This window comes from Mytilus californianus, unplaced genomic scaffold (assembly GCF_021869535.1).
Source record: "Mytilus californianus isolate M0D057914Y unplaced genomic scaffold, xbMytCali1.0.p SCAF_7, whole genome shotgun sequence".
NCBI lineage: Eukaryota > Metazoa > Mollusca > Bivalvia > Mytilida > Mytilidae > Mytilus > Mytilus californianus.
Genome location: NW_026262723.1, coordinates 51,225,915 through 51,241,945, shown reverse-complemented (window position 1 = coordinate 51,241,945; position 16,031 = coordinate 51,225,915). Strand labels below are relative to the sequence as shown.

At 34.8% G+C, this 16,031-nt stretch overlaps 1 protein-coding gene across 6 annotated transcripts in view; it reads left to right on the top strand.

The window, feature by feature from the left end:
- Positions 1-13,878: 13,878 nt before the first annotated feature.
- LOC127709698 (GPI inositol-deacylase-like) overlaps positions 13,879-16,031 on the top strand; it is a 283,867-nt gene continuing 281,714 nt past the window's right edge. For all 6 annotated transcript variants that reach the window (XR_007985716.1, XR_007985717.1, XM_052215342.1 and 3 more), the window contains exon 1: positions 13,879-14,031. Coding sequence is in view for 4 of the 6 variants with exons in the window: in XM_052215342.1 (XP_052071302.1) it covers positions 13,897-14,031 (135 nt within the window). In the remaining 2 variants the exon portion in view is untranslated. The remainder of the gene's footprint in view (positions 14,032-16,031) is intronic.

The window sequence follows — 16,031 nt, the reverse complement described above, 5'->3', positions numbered from 1 at the left end:
GACCATTATGTTTTTCGCTCTGTGTGTCCGTTCGTTCGTTCGTCCGTCCGTTCGTCCGTCTGTCCCGCTTCATGTTAAAGTTTTTGGTCAAGGTAGTTTTTGGTGAAGTTGAAGTCCAATCAACTTGAAACTTTGTACACATGTTCCCTATGATATGATCTTTCTAATTTAATGCCAAATTAGAATTTTGACCCCAATTTCACTGTCCACTGAACATAGAAAATGATAGTGCGAGTGGGGCATCCGTGTACAATGGACACATTCTTGTTGCCTTGTATTTTAAAAATTCTGATAGATAAATAGAAACTTAAATAAGCAAAAATGATCAGCAACATAATTTCTACATAAAAGTCAAATTGCCGAAATTCTCAGTGGACTCCTAAATGGAGTTATTGCTCTTTAATTATGATTTTTACCCATTTTTAGCTTACCTGGCCGAACGGCCAAGTGAGTTTTTCTCATCACTTGTCGTCCGTAGTCCGTCGTCGTTGTCGTTAACTTTTACTAAAAACTTCTCTTAATCTACTGTGCCAAAATCTAACCAAACTTGGCTACAATCATTATTAGGATATCTAGTTTAAAAAATGTGACTGATGACCCTGCCTGTCTATCAAGATGCCCGACATGGCTAAAAATAAAACATAGGAGTAAAATGCAAGTTTTGCCTATAATTTCGAAAATAGCTATAAATAGAGAAAATCTGACAGGGCAAAAATGTTCAGAATGTTGAGCTCTACTTGTTGTGTCATTAGGTCAAAACTGTCGGACAATTCCTTATAGGAGTTATTGCCCTAAGTTGAAAAATTTTACCATTTTTTTTGAAATTTTGCCTATTATCTCGAAAATTATAGAAGATAGACAGAAACTTTTATATGCAAAAATGATCAGCAAGACGAGATCTACAAATAAGTCAACTTTACTCAAATTGTCAGACGACTTCTTATCAGAGTTATTGCCCTTTAATGACAATATTTACCAATTTTTTGCATTATTGGCTTATATCTTAAAAACTATAATAGACAGATAAAATCTAAAAAAGCAAAAATGATCAGCACAACAGGATCTACAAATAAGTCAAATAGCCTTATGATATTTACCAATTTATGTGTTTTTGCCTATCATAAAGAGATATAAAGATGATGAGCAAGATAAGATCTATAAGTAACTCTTATTTTGCCCAAATCATTAATAGACACTTTATCAAAGTGATTGCCCTTAAATGACAATTTTGTTTACCCTTTTTGTGTTTTGGGCAAAATCTGAAAAAGATGGAGAGAAACTGTAAACAAGAAAAAAATTAATCAGCAATACAAGATATCAAAAAAGATATTTTTGTCATTCTATTCTAGTCCACAATGTTGGAGAGTGTCCATTGTTAAAGATGCACATTGACCTAGGTGAACGACACAGACTTTTTAGAGCTTCTAGTTGTCTATTATTTTATCATAATAGATAGAGAGAAACTTAAACATCGAAAATTATCAAAAAGACAAGATCTACAAATAAGTCACCATTGCCGAAATTGTCAGTTGACTCCTTATTAGAGTAATTGCCCTTAATGACAATTTTTACTAACTTTTTGCGTTTTTGTCTCATATCTGAAAAAACTATAGATAGAAAGACACTTTAAATAGCAAAAAATGATCAGCTAGACTAGCGCTACAAATAAGTCAACATGGCTGAAATCGTCAGTCGACTCATTTTTCGAGTTCTTGGTCTTCAATGACATTTTTTACCAATTTTTATTTTTTTATGTGGGTACAATGGTGTGACAGCATCGTCATCAGAAGACATTAAGATACCATACAATTACTTGAGTATAAGTGTAGAGATCTCTATGTAATTGTACCACAAGGTTCCATACCATAAAAGGAAGGTCCGGATAGATTTTAGAGGGTTATTGTCCTAACTGATTAGGAATAAGGGGCCAAAAACAAGCATTTTTCTTATTTCAGGACAATAACTTATATATATAAGTCTATGGATCTCTATGGATTTTAGGGGTTATGGCCTTAACCATTTAGGAAAATGGGGCCAAAAGCAATACTTTTCTAATACTTTGTATAAATTGCTTATTTCTTGACCAATTTCAATGGGGTTTAATTCAAAGTCTCGAATTCTCGGGGTTCTTTAATATGCTGAATCTAACCGTGTATAAAGATTTTGGATTTAGGGCCCAGTTTTTAAATTGGTCCACATTGAGGTCCAAAGTGTCCAAAATTAAACTTTGTTCGATTTCATCAAAAATTGGAAGTCGGCACCCTCTTCTTTTTTGGGCGATCAATGCTATTGAATGGGGACATAAGGGTTGAAACCCCACCCTCCTCCTTTATCCTGGGTTGGAAACCCCCTTTTGAAAATGGCTGGATCTGCCCCTGCTATGATGTGTCAAATATTTAATCACAATTCAAATTCAGAGCTGTATCAAGCTTGAATGTTGTGTCCACACTTGCCCCAACTGTTCAGGGTTCGACCTCTGTGGTCAGGGGCGGATTCAGGCGGGGGCGTGGCGGGCGTGCATCCCCCCAAAAAAAAAATAAATTGCAAAGCATGGGTTGTCCTCAGCTTCATAAAGAATATTTCGCTCAGCAAAAATATAAGTTGAAGATGGATAAGAAAAATCTTTCAACCAATTAGAGTACAGAAAGATCATATAGTGACGTTACGCGCGATGTTCGTACCGTTTACGTTTTTTGCATGTTTCGTGAGTAAAACTGCGCTGCAGGAGCAGAAAAAAAACGTATTTTAATTAAAACAAAGATATCAATGTGCTGGATATTAATGTCCTTGTTCATTTATCACCATTAAAACAATATAAAACGCATTTGTTCGAGTTGATAAGCATTTGATTCTGGATTTTTGGGAAATAATGGGTTGTCCCGGGTAACATTTGACGATGAAAACTGAAGTATAAACCTTCTTTTCGCCTTCTTTTTTTGCCGATTTTCATTATTTTTTTTTGCCGCGAATTGTCATTAAATGGCAACCCATTATGACGTATTTGTATGACGGCTAATGACGTCATATTCTGTTTCGCCAGACAAATCGGCAAAGTTTCATTGTGTCCCATCTCCATTTCCGAAACTACTTTAACGAAAACAGTTCAAAAATACGGATAAATGATGTCATCAGGTGAGAAAATGATATAGCTAGTATAATGTTGTTTTTCTGTAATTAATTAATTTCAAAAGCAAACTAGTTCAAACACAAAAACAAAAAAGATGCTAAATTTTTAAATTTAGTGAATAAAATGTCACACGTTCATTTTTTACAAAAATGTTACGTACAGTCGTAATTAAAGTTAACTATGTTTAGTTTTGCACTTGATTGTCGACAATGAAATTCTAATATAGACATGTTATTTTTCTAGTCTTTTTAAAATATCTATATTGATCTCCATAGCATTCGTACTTTCCGAAAAAAATGTTTGAAAAATGGTGAAAAAGATGTCACAGGCATCAAATTTATTACGGCGGCAACATGACGTCGTTTCGAATAGTGAAAACAACAAAAAACGCGGCGCCATAAAAACACACAGAACAAGCGCACAACTTAGTCGATTGTCAGTGCATGCATTGTTCAACTATATATATAGAGAGAGACTTTTTAAGCTACGATTTGATTTATCTATATGTTACTGATTTTTTGGATCCTTTTTGTTATTCCGTGATATTAATAAGTGTTGCCCTCGACGCGGAACAGATTGCATGTTTTATTTTGCCCGCAAATTTTAACTTGGATACAGAACTTTCAAAATTTTTAAAACGAGTAAAACTTGGGTGCGTAATTGTACGAGCATTTCTTTTATGCGTTTCTATCTTTTAGCACGAAAGAGGCTTCTTTTAAACAAGCGTTCCATTTTTAAAACTCAATCATAAATTTTTGGTAATGATTTTAATTTGCAGTTAATAAAAGCACGTCTGCTTTGAGATTGGAAACTTGGAATGAGAAAAAGGCACAGAAAACAGAGAAAGGTGTAAACAAAACTACGAAATGAAGAAAAAAGACAGAATGAATGCATCAAAACAAAAATGTCACAATTGTGGTTATTCCGAAACTTCCGCGGCCAAGAGAAAAAGAAAAGAAAGGCAGTGAAAGCTGATAAACGACTTTATGAAACTGAACGGTAAAGAAAATATAGGAAAACTCAAAATAAAGTTTCCACTATAAACACTATAAATGACATTAAAAACACTTTTTCGAATAAGATGGAGAAAAGCAGGGCTGCAAAATCAATGAAGAGGGCACTTCCTACAACACCGAAGAAAAGAGTAGCAGTAATGGCCACGTATTTAGACAATAAACATTCCCCAACTGTTCAATCGCTTGAAAAATTTTGTTGTGACGCCTGAAGAAAAAACGGACATTCAACTTGGCAATGCTGTTCTAAATGATCTTAAAGAGATAGTCGACCAGGCAAAATTTTCAAGATCTGATTCGGCAAGAACTGCATTAAGTGTAATCGTAGCAAGCACGAGTGGTAAAAACATAACTTAAGAACGAAAGAAAACTTTGCTTTCAAGAAAGTTTGGACTTCCCCTTAAACGGCTATCGAAAGGAAAAAGAGTACGTACGCAAATATTTACTTCTGAAAAGTCATGTTGGACATGTATTGAGAGAAAAACGAGGAAAGATGCTATTACTGACGATGTAAAGAAAATCGCGTACAATTTTTGGACAGATCCTAATACATCCCGTCCGTCTGGAAACAAAAATGACACAAAGCGTATCCGTATCGGCCTCAAACAATTCTTAAAACATCCTATATATATACTTGATAAATCTCAAACTGAAATGACTTTTGTATAAATAATCCAAACATAAAACTGAACCAAAGAACATTTGAGAGATTAAATCCGTATTTTGTCCGGTCAGCAAGACCAAAGGATCGTGTTACGTGCTGTTGTCGCTACCACGTAGAAGCCAGATCTTTGTTTTCAAAAACGATGGAGTTTAGAAAAAAAAAACACGTTTCCGAACATTTTAGATTTCGAGCAAAAACTTGTATCCTGTTTATGAACACCTGACTGATATCGCCGTTGCTACTCTATGTGATAAGGATCAAGTTAATAATTCTTTCTCGAAGGCGTGTTTAGATCGTGAATGAAGTAAAAGAGGGACGAAAGATACCAGAGGGACAGTCAAACTCATAGATCGAAAACAAACTGACAACGCTATGGCCAAAAATAAAAAGACAAACAGACAAATAATAGTACAGATGACACAACATAGAAAACTAAAGACTAAGCAACACGAACCCCACCAAAAACTGGGGGTGTTAATGTGGACTTTCGTTATTAAAATTTACGGACGAAGAGTTGAATGTTTCGGATGATGCTCCCAATGTATCTTGGGAACGGTACGAACATATCACTGTGAATTCTAAGAAAAAACTAACACTTGTCAGAAAATGCACTAAACCGGGTGATATGTTTAATTACTTTAGAGAACTTTTAGACATATTCGCTGGACATCAGTTCCGTGCACAGTGGCAAAATGCACAACTTAAATGTTTGAAAGAAAACTTATTACCTAATCACTGTATTATAATTCATGACTATTCCGAAAACTACGGTTGCAAAGAAAAGTTTGAACTTCAACAAACTTATTTTCAGCGCACTGAGGTATCTATCCATGTGTCCGTAATTTATCGACATGCAATTCTGGAGGTAGACGGAGTAGAAAGTTTGCCGGATATTCCATGTATTATCACTGAACATTTCTTTGTAATAAGCCCGGATGAGAAACATGACCAGTTTTTTACCCAAAAAGTTCAAACCCTTGTCAAGGAGTATTTAGATTCGATTCGATATGATGTAAAAGTTATTCACGAGTTTACTGACGGTTGTCCGGTTCAGTATAAGTCACGAAATTGTTTTGGAATGTTATCCGACATTTGTTCCAAACACGGATATGAAATTATTTCGAAACTCCTCACGCAAAGGGACCTCAGGACGCAGCCGGGGGCTTTTTAAAGAATCAAGTAGACATGGCTGTTTTTCGCGGGAACGAAATAATACAATCTGCAGCAGATTTTTTAAAATATTGCGGGAAACATTTGAAGGACACCAAGTCACTGTATTGTAAGCGCCGAATATTTAGATATGTCGAGAGTATAGATCGTGACACAATATCTTTTAAACCCGTTCCTGGTATTAGAAGTCTCCATCAGGTTTTTTCTTCTTTGGACGATGCTAATTTGACAGTTAGGTACCTGTCATGTTATTCTTGTGAAAACTGTTTGGTTGGTACTTACAAAGACTGCATAAATAATTCCATTGGAAGTAAGGCGACCATACCGATAGTTGTCGAGAACAACCGAACCTGCCATTTGGGTCCCGCAGAATCCAAGGAAAATTACGAAATGGAAGACCTCATTGCGCTTGGCACACTACTGGCAGTATACACTGATGAAGCAGATTCAAATTATTACCTTTTTAAAGCAGACGCTTGTCCCGAAACTCTTAAAAAGGAAACCACCGATGAATGGAGCGTAACTTACGTAAAGGGATCCAAAGTTGTTCGTGGTTTATACTTTGACCAAACAAAAAAACTTTTTTCGTACAAACTTTTGGATAAGAAACATTTCATCATTTCCATTGCATCTGTTATTAACATTTCACCAACTCTTCACTGCTCGACGCGTGGAACTCTTAGTCTTCTGGAAACTACACATCTTGACATTTTATCAGTATTGGATGAAATGGAAGGAGCACAATAAAGTTATTGTTAAAAAACCTCGTTTTCCCATAAAAAACAAATTGTAATATCCCCCAGCAAAAAAGGTTTGGGCTACATAGGAATCACCCTGTCCTTCTGTCTGTCCATTTTCCTTGTAAGCGGTATTCCTTATAAATTAATTGACGGATATTAATGAAACTTTACACAATGTCATGTAGTTGTAGTATACTAGCTAAAGATGTCCATGCAGGAAGATAGACCACTTCGTTAAATATTACAATATAGGGTAATATATAGTATTGTTATGTAAGCGCAACTTTTCTAAAACGTTTATAGGATTTCAATGAAACTTTACATTAGTGTAGTATACTATGTGCATAAAAAAATAATAATGTAGTCTGACAACTGTTACTTGAGATAATCTTAATTTGAGGGAGAAAAGGGGGGTGATCGTGCTCACAGTTCTCGTTTTATCTGTATTAGAATTAGATTGAAATGAATCATTTTAAAAGAGGTCAAATGATTTGCAAAAAGTGATCATATTTATTGTATTGGGAATACATATCATTATAGTACAATTGTTAAAACCGTTACTTATTCTAGAAGTATTTTTGTAGCGTCTGAACCATAAAAAACGTCCGATTTTAGCGATCACGTCTGTTACGCTTATAGACACGAACATCGCGCGTAACGTCAGTACATTTCTGAAGATTTTTATCACATAAAGGATTTTCTTTTAAAAGAAAGTAAGAAAGTTCATGTTCACATGTTCTGTAGTAAAACATTCAAGAATATAAAACATATTCAACTTTTGTTTTAAATTTGAAGTATTTTATGACTTTAATTAAAAAAAAACTGATCAAATCATGAAACCTTGCAAATATTTTGAATTCAGTATAAGAAAATGATGTTAATCATGGGGCAAGTCCTACATGGAACTCTGTGAAGCATCTCTGATTGTATATCTCTTAATTTTTTTTAGCTTACCTTGCCTTATATTCATCACTTGCGTCCGTTGTCATTGTCTGTTAACTTTTACAGAAAATCTTCTCCTCTGAACTACTCGGCCAAATAGAACAAAACTTAGCCACAGTCAGTCAAAAGGTATCTAGTTTATAAAAAATCTGTCTGATGATTCTACCTGCCGACCAACATGGCTGCTAATGTTAAAAATGGAACGGTGTAAAATGCAAGTATTGTCTATTATCTTGTAAATCGTTAAAATAGAAGGAGAAAATCTGACATGCGGGCAGAAATCTTTAAAATGTCAAGATCTACCTTCCATTCATCTGGGACTATTATACTAACGTCAATATATTATGTCCCAGCATTTATCAAGGAATTGTATATTTAAATATACAATTCCTTGCATTTATTAAGAACAAATCTGTCAGACTACTCATTATAGTTGTTGTCCTTAAATGACGATTTTCACCATTTTTTTTTTAGCAATTTTGGCTTTCATCTTGAAGGACTATAATAGAGAGATGGAGAAATATGTCAAGCCAAAAAATGATAACCAGGATATGATCTACAAATTAGTTATACGTAGTCGAATTCGTTAGTTGACTTTTTGTAGGATTTACTGACCTTGAAAAACTACTTTTTACCGATGTTTCTGTTTTTTGTAGAAACTATAGTTGATAAATGGAAACTGTGAACCTCAAAATTTATCAGCAGGACAAGATCTGCAAATAACTCAACATGGCCAAAATTGACAATTGACAATTTATAGGAGTGAAAGACCTTTTTTACCCATACGTGTGTTTTAGCGACAACTATAGCAGATCCGAGACTACTATATGTGTTATAGTAGTCTCAGAGCACATAGAAAGACACTGTATACGGCAAAAATTACTAGCAGGACAAGATCTACTATTAAAGCTAAAATGGCAGAAATTGTCAGTTGACAGGGGTGACGATTTTACCCAGTATTTGATTTATTTTTTCTTAAACAATAGTAGATGGAGAGAAACTGTAAACATATCAAATTGTCAGCTGGACACAAATTGCTATTCAGTCAACATGTCTGAAATCGTCTGTCTACTCCTTATAGGAGTTATTGCTTTCGAAGGATGATATTACATTTTGGAAACCTATTTGAAATATTCTCGTTGCATTGGATCAATTATAAGACAGGTGAGATATACAGGCTCCTAGCAGCCTCAAGTTTTCTTATTATAGTCGGATGACCATCATGGCCACCAGAGGGATTTATCAATTTGGATTGGTCGAATCAGAGACAAATACATGTATGTGTGTATATATGTCTCTGGTGGATTTTTCATTTTTTTCCTCTAAAACTACATTGCCATTTATTTCAAACATATGATAATAGGAATAATGACTAAGACCATCTACCAAAATTTCTTATTTGGTGCCGATTGGATGGCTACTGTGGCACATCGCTTTTCATCTAGCTGTGCATTTTCATCGTCTCCTCTGAAACCAGATATTTACCAAGAATTATATCCCTACTAGTAAGACAAAGATGTGAACTGCATTGGTCTTTCCCCTCTGTCATAAATCTTTTGTAGATTACTCCATCTTCATCCTTTGATTTGATGGATGTTCATATTTTGTATGATGACTAGCCACCAAATTAACATGATCTTATCTAATGTGGTATATTATACAAGTTTTGTGTAAACAGCTTCTCTGTTTGATTATTTTTTTCAAATTTTTCATGATAACACTTGTCATTTATAAGAATATCAGGAAAACCCTCTACAAAAATTCCTCATTTCATACTAATAAGTGTAATTGTCCTATTATAAAATAATTTAAAGCTTGTGACTATATATGTCGATCTTGAAATAAAGGATACAACAGATACAGTTAAGTCTGTCTCATATCTTGGTTTACATCTAGAAATTGACAATGAAGGTCAGTTGAGAACAAACTTTACAGAACAAGCTTGCTGTTCGGTGTGAGCCAATGGTCCGTGTTGAAGGCCGTACTTTGACCTTTAATGGTTTACTTTTACAAATTGTGACTTGGATGGAGAGTTGTGTCATTGGCACTCATATCACATCTTCTTATATCTATTCACGACAAAAGAGATGTTTCAGATTCCCAATTGTGAACTTTCCATTTCTAAGTAGCAACATAACAGGAGCACCTGCATATTGAGTATATATCTCCCAGTTGAAACGATATACAAGGGCTTGCATTTCCTACCATGACTTTCTTGATAGAGGGTTGCTACTCATAAGGAAGCTATTAAACCCAGAGTTCCAAGTGATTAAGTTGAAATCATTCCTTCGAATGTTTTATGGTAGGGTTCGTGTTTCTCAATCTTTAATTCTTATGTTGTGTTTTGTGTACTGTTATTTGTCTTTTGATCTTTTTCCTTTTATCACATGGCGTTGTCAGTTATTTCCGACTTATAAGTTTTAATGTCCCTTTGGTATCTTTCGCCTCCCTTTTAAGATCTATTGACCCCCCCCCCCCCCCCCCCCCAATAGAAAATTGGATTAATACTTAGGTTATGATAGATACCTAAATAAAAATAAGATGTATGAATTCTGGCTTCCTAGCAAGGTCACAGCAATGACACCATGACTTACATAGATTGCTGCAGGCCTTATGAATGAACTGGGGATGAAGAGGATAAGCAAGTAGGTATATCTCAGAGGAGACATTACAATTCCATCGTGATTTTCACTTGCTATTTACACCATATATCTAGCTAAACACCACATTATTATACCATTTTCTTCAAGAAGGTTCCACTATCAAGATGCGATAATCACTATCACTATAATAAAAGGATGGCATATAAAAAATACAAAAACAAAGCAACTTGGGAATCCTATAGACAACAAAGAAATTTGGTAACAAAAAAAAAAGAACCATATTTCATGGAAAGATGTGTATAAGATCCAAACAGCAAAGATTTTTGGCAACAATCAATATGAAAATAAGAAGATGTGGTATAATTGGCAATGAGACAACTCTCCACCAGTGGCCAAATGACATAGAAGTTAACAACTATAGGTCACCGGACTGTCTTCAACAATGAGCAATACCCACACCGCCTAGTCAGCTATAAAAGGCCCCGAAATGACAAATGTAAAACAATTCAAACCAGAAGACAAGCCTTTCTTAACTTATGATTTGTCACATTTTTCGAAAAACATAATCTTATGCATGTTATGTGTAGACAACAAAATAATTAACAATCAAATTGAAGTTGATGAAATATTTGATATTTTTTTTATAAATGTTGCCATCCATCTACATCAAACCCCCTTGTTTTATTAATTTCGTATTTACATTGTGTCATAGATCAAATTTATTCGTTCAGTGTATGTTCACTTGTTTTTGTTGATATGTCTTTTGATTGAGTTAAGCCATTTCAATTGATATTTTATAGTGTGTCTTTCTATGTTGTGATGTTACACTATTGTTTCAGGTAGGGTGAAGGTTGGCGCCTATTAAAACGCTAAACCCGCTGCATTTGTTTGCACCTATCCTAAGTCAGGAACCTGATGTTCAGTGGTTGTCGTTTGTTGATGTGGTTCATAAGTGTTTCCCGTTTCTCGTTTTTTATATTGATTAGACTGTTGGTTTTCCTGTTTCAATGGTTTTACACTAGTCATTTTGGGGCCCTTTGTAGCTTTCTGTTCGGTGTGAGCCAAGACTCCGTGTTGAAGGCCGTACTTTGACCTATAATGGTTTACTTTTACAAATTGTGACTTGGATGGAGAGTTGTCTCATTGGCACTCATACCACGTCTTCTTATATCTATCCATGCAAGCATTAAAGAAAACAAAAATTTAGCCCAGTAAATTCTGAGTTGATAAAAAAAATCATCAACATTAATATTAAAAAGGGAACGGGAAAAGATGGAATTTCTTAATAATTATTACAACTATATGAATCTGAAAAAGCGCCCGGGGAAAAGAAAAAGCGCCCGGGGAAGAAAAAAAGCGCCCGGGAGAATAAAATAATAATATTTTATAACAATAAATATTTTTCTGAATATAAAAAAATAATCATTGCTTGTTTTGTCCTTAATATAAATGGGGATATGTACGATGCTACATCTAAAGTGTGTAGATAGTGTTGTTGCACTTTTACATTTTAGATTTCAAAATTGTATATAAGTAAGTAAATATAAACAAGAGTATATAGAAGAATCATGAACGATATTGTCCTCGATCAAAACGTATATTTCGTTATTTAAAAAAAAAATCAGTGCCCGAGGTCTAATATTCGCAACTGCATGGTGAACCGCTGACTTTTCAAAGTTTTGTATTTTATTAAACACACTTGAATTGACGGTGGAAGATCGTGGAAGGGTTTCAACATGCCTGCCACTAAGAAAAGAAAAGCTAAAGCAAATATGATATTCTGGCCTTGTGGAATATGCCGTAAAAATTGTAAAATTGCAAGCATCTGCTGCGACAATTGTGATACGTGGTACCATCTACGATGTGAAGAGCTGGAATAGGCAGACATTGAGATGTTCCTCACAGACAAAAATGTGAATTATTCATGCAAAGGGTATTTTTCCCATGACCAGTCAGATGAAAACACATACACATCAGCTTTATTACGATTGACAGGGGTGAGATTTGTAATATATAATATAAATAATAGAAAGAAAATAATTAAACTTTTTGTTCAGCCAAAAGGTACGCTTATGGAATTTTAATATTTCATTATTCTACCCCCGTTTTCATTTTTAACAATCATATATAATAAGATAAGACTAATTAACAATCGTTAACGGTACAGGTTACAATACACCATTAGATTTTATGGGCGCAACATGGTATTCAGAATTAAGAGTATAGCTAATCCTGATTGGTTGATGTGTGCGCCCGTTATTTTTTGTTATTAGAGACTTCGTGCATTCTGCATTATACCAAAGGCCAAATAAATTATTTTCCTTAGCCCTAACGGAACTGAGATGTCTTTTAAACGCTAGGATGAGACACGTATTTTTAAGTGCAAAATTGATAGGCATGGGAGATAAGTACAAATTACGCTAAGAAAAGCAACGCGAACCTATATTTTTTGGACCAAAAAATACTGTCCTAATATAACTTTTCTTTAATTCTAGCAAGGTTTCGTTAAAAAAATCAACTTTCTGAAGTCTGTATCTCGAAAAAGGCTATCATTGTCGCCTATGGGGAAATTAATTGTTTATTTCAATCTACACACGACACGCTGATTACGGTAATCCGATTAACCACAATCGTTAATATACAAAACCATTTGTGTGTATTTCATATCTGGTATTTATAAAGAAATTGATTACTTTCAGGCTGGTGAAAAGGGATTTAATTACCTACAATTTTGCAGGAAAAGGGAAAAGGGAATGCTACCCGGGCACAATCACTGAATCTGCATGAGTACAGCGAAGAGAAGTTGGCGGTATACTCGGTCTGCTTGGACCATGCTACATCTAAACCAAACTCCTGCTTTTTACCCCCTTGTTTTAACTACGGTACATGTATGGTACTGCTTTATTTGCTGATTTATTTTAATTTTTTTTATAAAACCAAAACTGTTTAAATCGCGGCATGCGATTTGTAATGCTTATCGGTGATTCAATGTTATTTGTTTTATACCAAACACCTGCTTTTAACATGCATAGTATAATTGTGTTATTTGCTGATGCTGATATACATGTGCGTTTCAATTTTATCGTTCTTAAATAATGTGTAACTCTTTTAATTTTATAAAATTAATATTAATCTGTGAAATTTTAGTTGTTTTTGCATTTTTCATTTTGATATCGTTTTTGAAAAACATGTCTTTTGATGTCTAACATTTTATAAATCTTCAGCATAAACTGTGATCCATTATTATCTGTCTTTCGAAATAGTAATCATATATTATTGTTAAAATTGAAACATTCATACTTGTTTTTGTGCTTTATTACAAATGTCTATTATCTGAATTTGCAAAATACTTGTCTAAAATTAAAAAAAAATCAATGTGCATAACTTATTTCATCGACACAAAGTTGTCTAATGCCGATACAATATCTATATATTTTCCCCGGGCGCCTTTTCTTTTCCGCGGGCGCTTTTTTTTCCTTCTTCCCCGGGCGCTTTTTCTTCACCTGGGCGCTCCCGGGCGCTTTTAAGTAGGACCCACCAGCATAAACAAAATATGCGGTGTTCCTATGACAAGGAGCCCCATACTTCATGTACACATACAAACCGGTAAATACAAAATAAGAAATCAAGCGGAAAAATGGTTTCACCGGGGAAAATAGGATATTGTCTGGTTTGCGTTGGGATTATTGTATATGGAATTTGGGACTACTTATCTAATTTTGAGCAGAATAAATGTCTAATGACATACATGTTTGAAATGCCAGAATACATCGTAAGAGTCATGAGGACAGTATCTACTGGGAATATATAAATTAGAAGATGGTGTATTGGACTTGCCGGCCTTCTTTTACGTTAGGGGTCTCAACCCATATAGAGCTATACTAAACTATCCTTAACGTTAACATTAACCTTACCCTAACCCATACCCAAATCTATCACTAGCTCTTAAAGTCTTCATGAGGGGGTGGACAGGGGGGTACCCTTCTCCAACCTCCCGCCCCCTATCTCCCACCTCCCACTTTCAGAATTTTTTTTCTCTCCCACCTATTTTTTGTCTCCCACCTCCACCACCTCCCTCAAAAATTGTCCACTCCCTCCTTCATCTAATCATCTTAAAATTGCCCCGGACTCAGAGTCCCAAAAGTAATTACTCTTCACCAGAGCCCAAATGACGTCTACAGAAGTTAGCAACTAAAGGTCACCCTACAGCCTTCAAAAATGAGCAAAATCCATACCGCATAGCAATCTATAAACTTACCTTACCCTAACCCATACCTAATCCTAGTTCTAACCTTATAACAGCTAACTCCTAACTAGTACACCTTATCGCTATTTGTCCGCCATTACTGGACATCTCAAAGGTTCTTGACATCATAATAGAAAATATCTGACACCACAATGGAAAAGTGTTTGTTGTATGACGTCAATGATTCAAGAGGCACAGATTCTCGGGTCAAGCGGCGCAGATTTCCAAATAGCGATAAGGTCTACAAACATCCCCTAACCTAACCATAAATAAACCCATCAATCCTAAAGTACAGGGACCTCTAAAGTGAAAGAAGGCCTTTTTTCCCCAAAAATATTGTAAAAATGTAGGGAATAAAGGATTGAATCTAGGGGTTATTTTTTAGGTTGATAAGGGAGGTAAATGCATTTAATTTTGTGAGAGTACCTCGGAATATTACCTGAGCCACCAAGACCCAGTTCACCAAAGAAATCTTAGAAAATACAAAAATACTCATTGAGTTTTGAACAGCATAGAAATGAAAAACATTTGAAACGTTTAAACCTGCTGCAATTGTTTGCACCTGTCCTAGGTCAGGAATCTGATGTTCAGTAGTTGTCGTTTTTTGATGTGGTTCATAAGTGTTTCTCGTTTTCGTTTTTTATATAGATTAGACCGTTGGTTTTCCCGTTTGAATGGTTTTACACTAGTAATTTTTGGGGCCCTTTATAGCTTGCTGTTCGGTGTGAGCCAATTAAGGCTCAGTGTTGAAGACCATACTTTGACCTATATTGGTTTACTTTTATAAATTTTGATTTGGATGGGGAGTTGTTTCATTGGCACTCATACCACATCTTCTTATATCTAATTACTAGATTTAGGATTCTATCTTGTTTAGGTGTTCTATTTGATCTTGATTGTCGACAGGTTCACAACACTGTTTTATCCATTTGTAACCCATAAATCGGTTATATATGCATTTTTTACAACTTAATTGTGCTTTTAAGGAGCACATTCACCACAATTAGCAGATTAATTTTAAGACACCAAAGACGAAAAAAACTACCGAAACTAGATTAATTTTCTAATGGAAATATCGACATGTAGCGCTTTTTCATTCTTTTGTGTTTTTCAATGGCGCCAGATACACGTAACATATAAAAAGGATAAAGCATCTTTATATTTTAAAAAAATTTAACCAATACTACATACATGGATATGTTCAGCAAAGATGCAAAACAAGATTAACAAGTATAAAAATAAGGAGATGTGGTATGAATGCCAATGAGACAACTATCCACCAAAGTTCAAATGAAGTGGATGTAAGCAATTATAGGCAGCCGTACAACCTTTAAAAATGAAAAAAAACCCATACCGTATAGTCGGCTTAGCCGCTATAAAAGGCCCCGACATCAGAAACAAATTCAATTGAAAAAACTAACGTCCTAATTTATAACAAAACAATTTACGAAAAACAAATATGACAGACATGAACCAACGACAACCACTGATCAACAGGCTCCTGACTTGGGACAGGCACAGAAAGA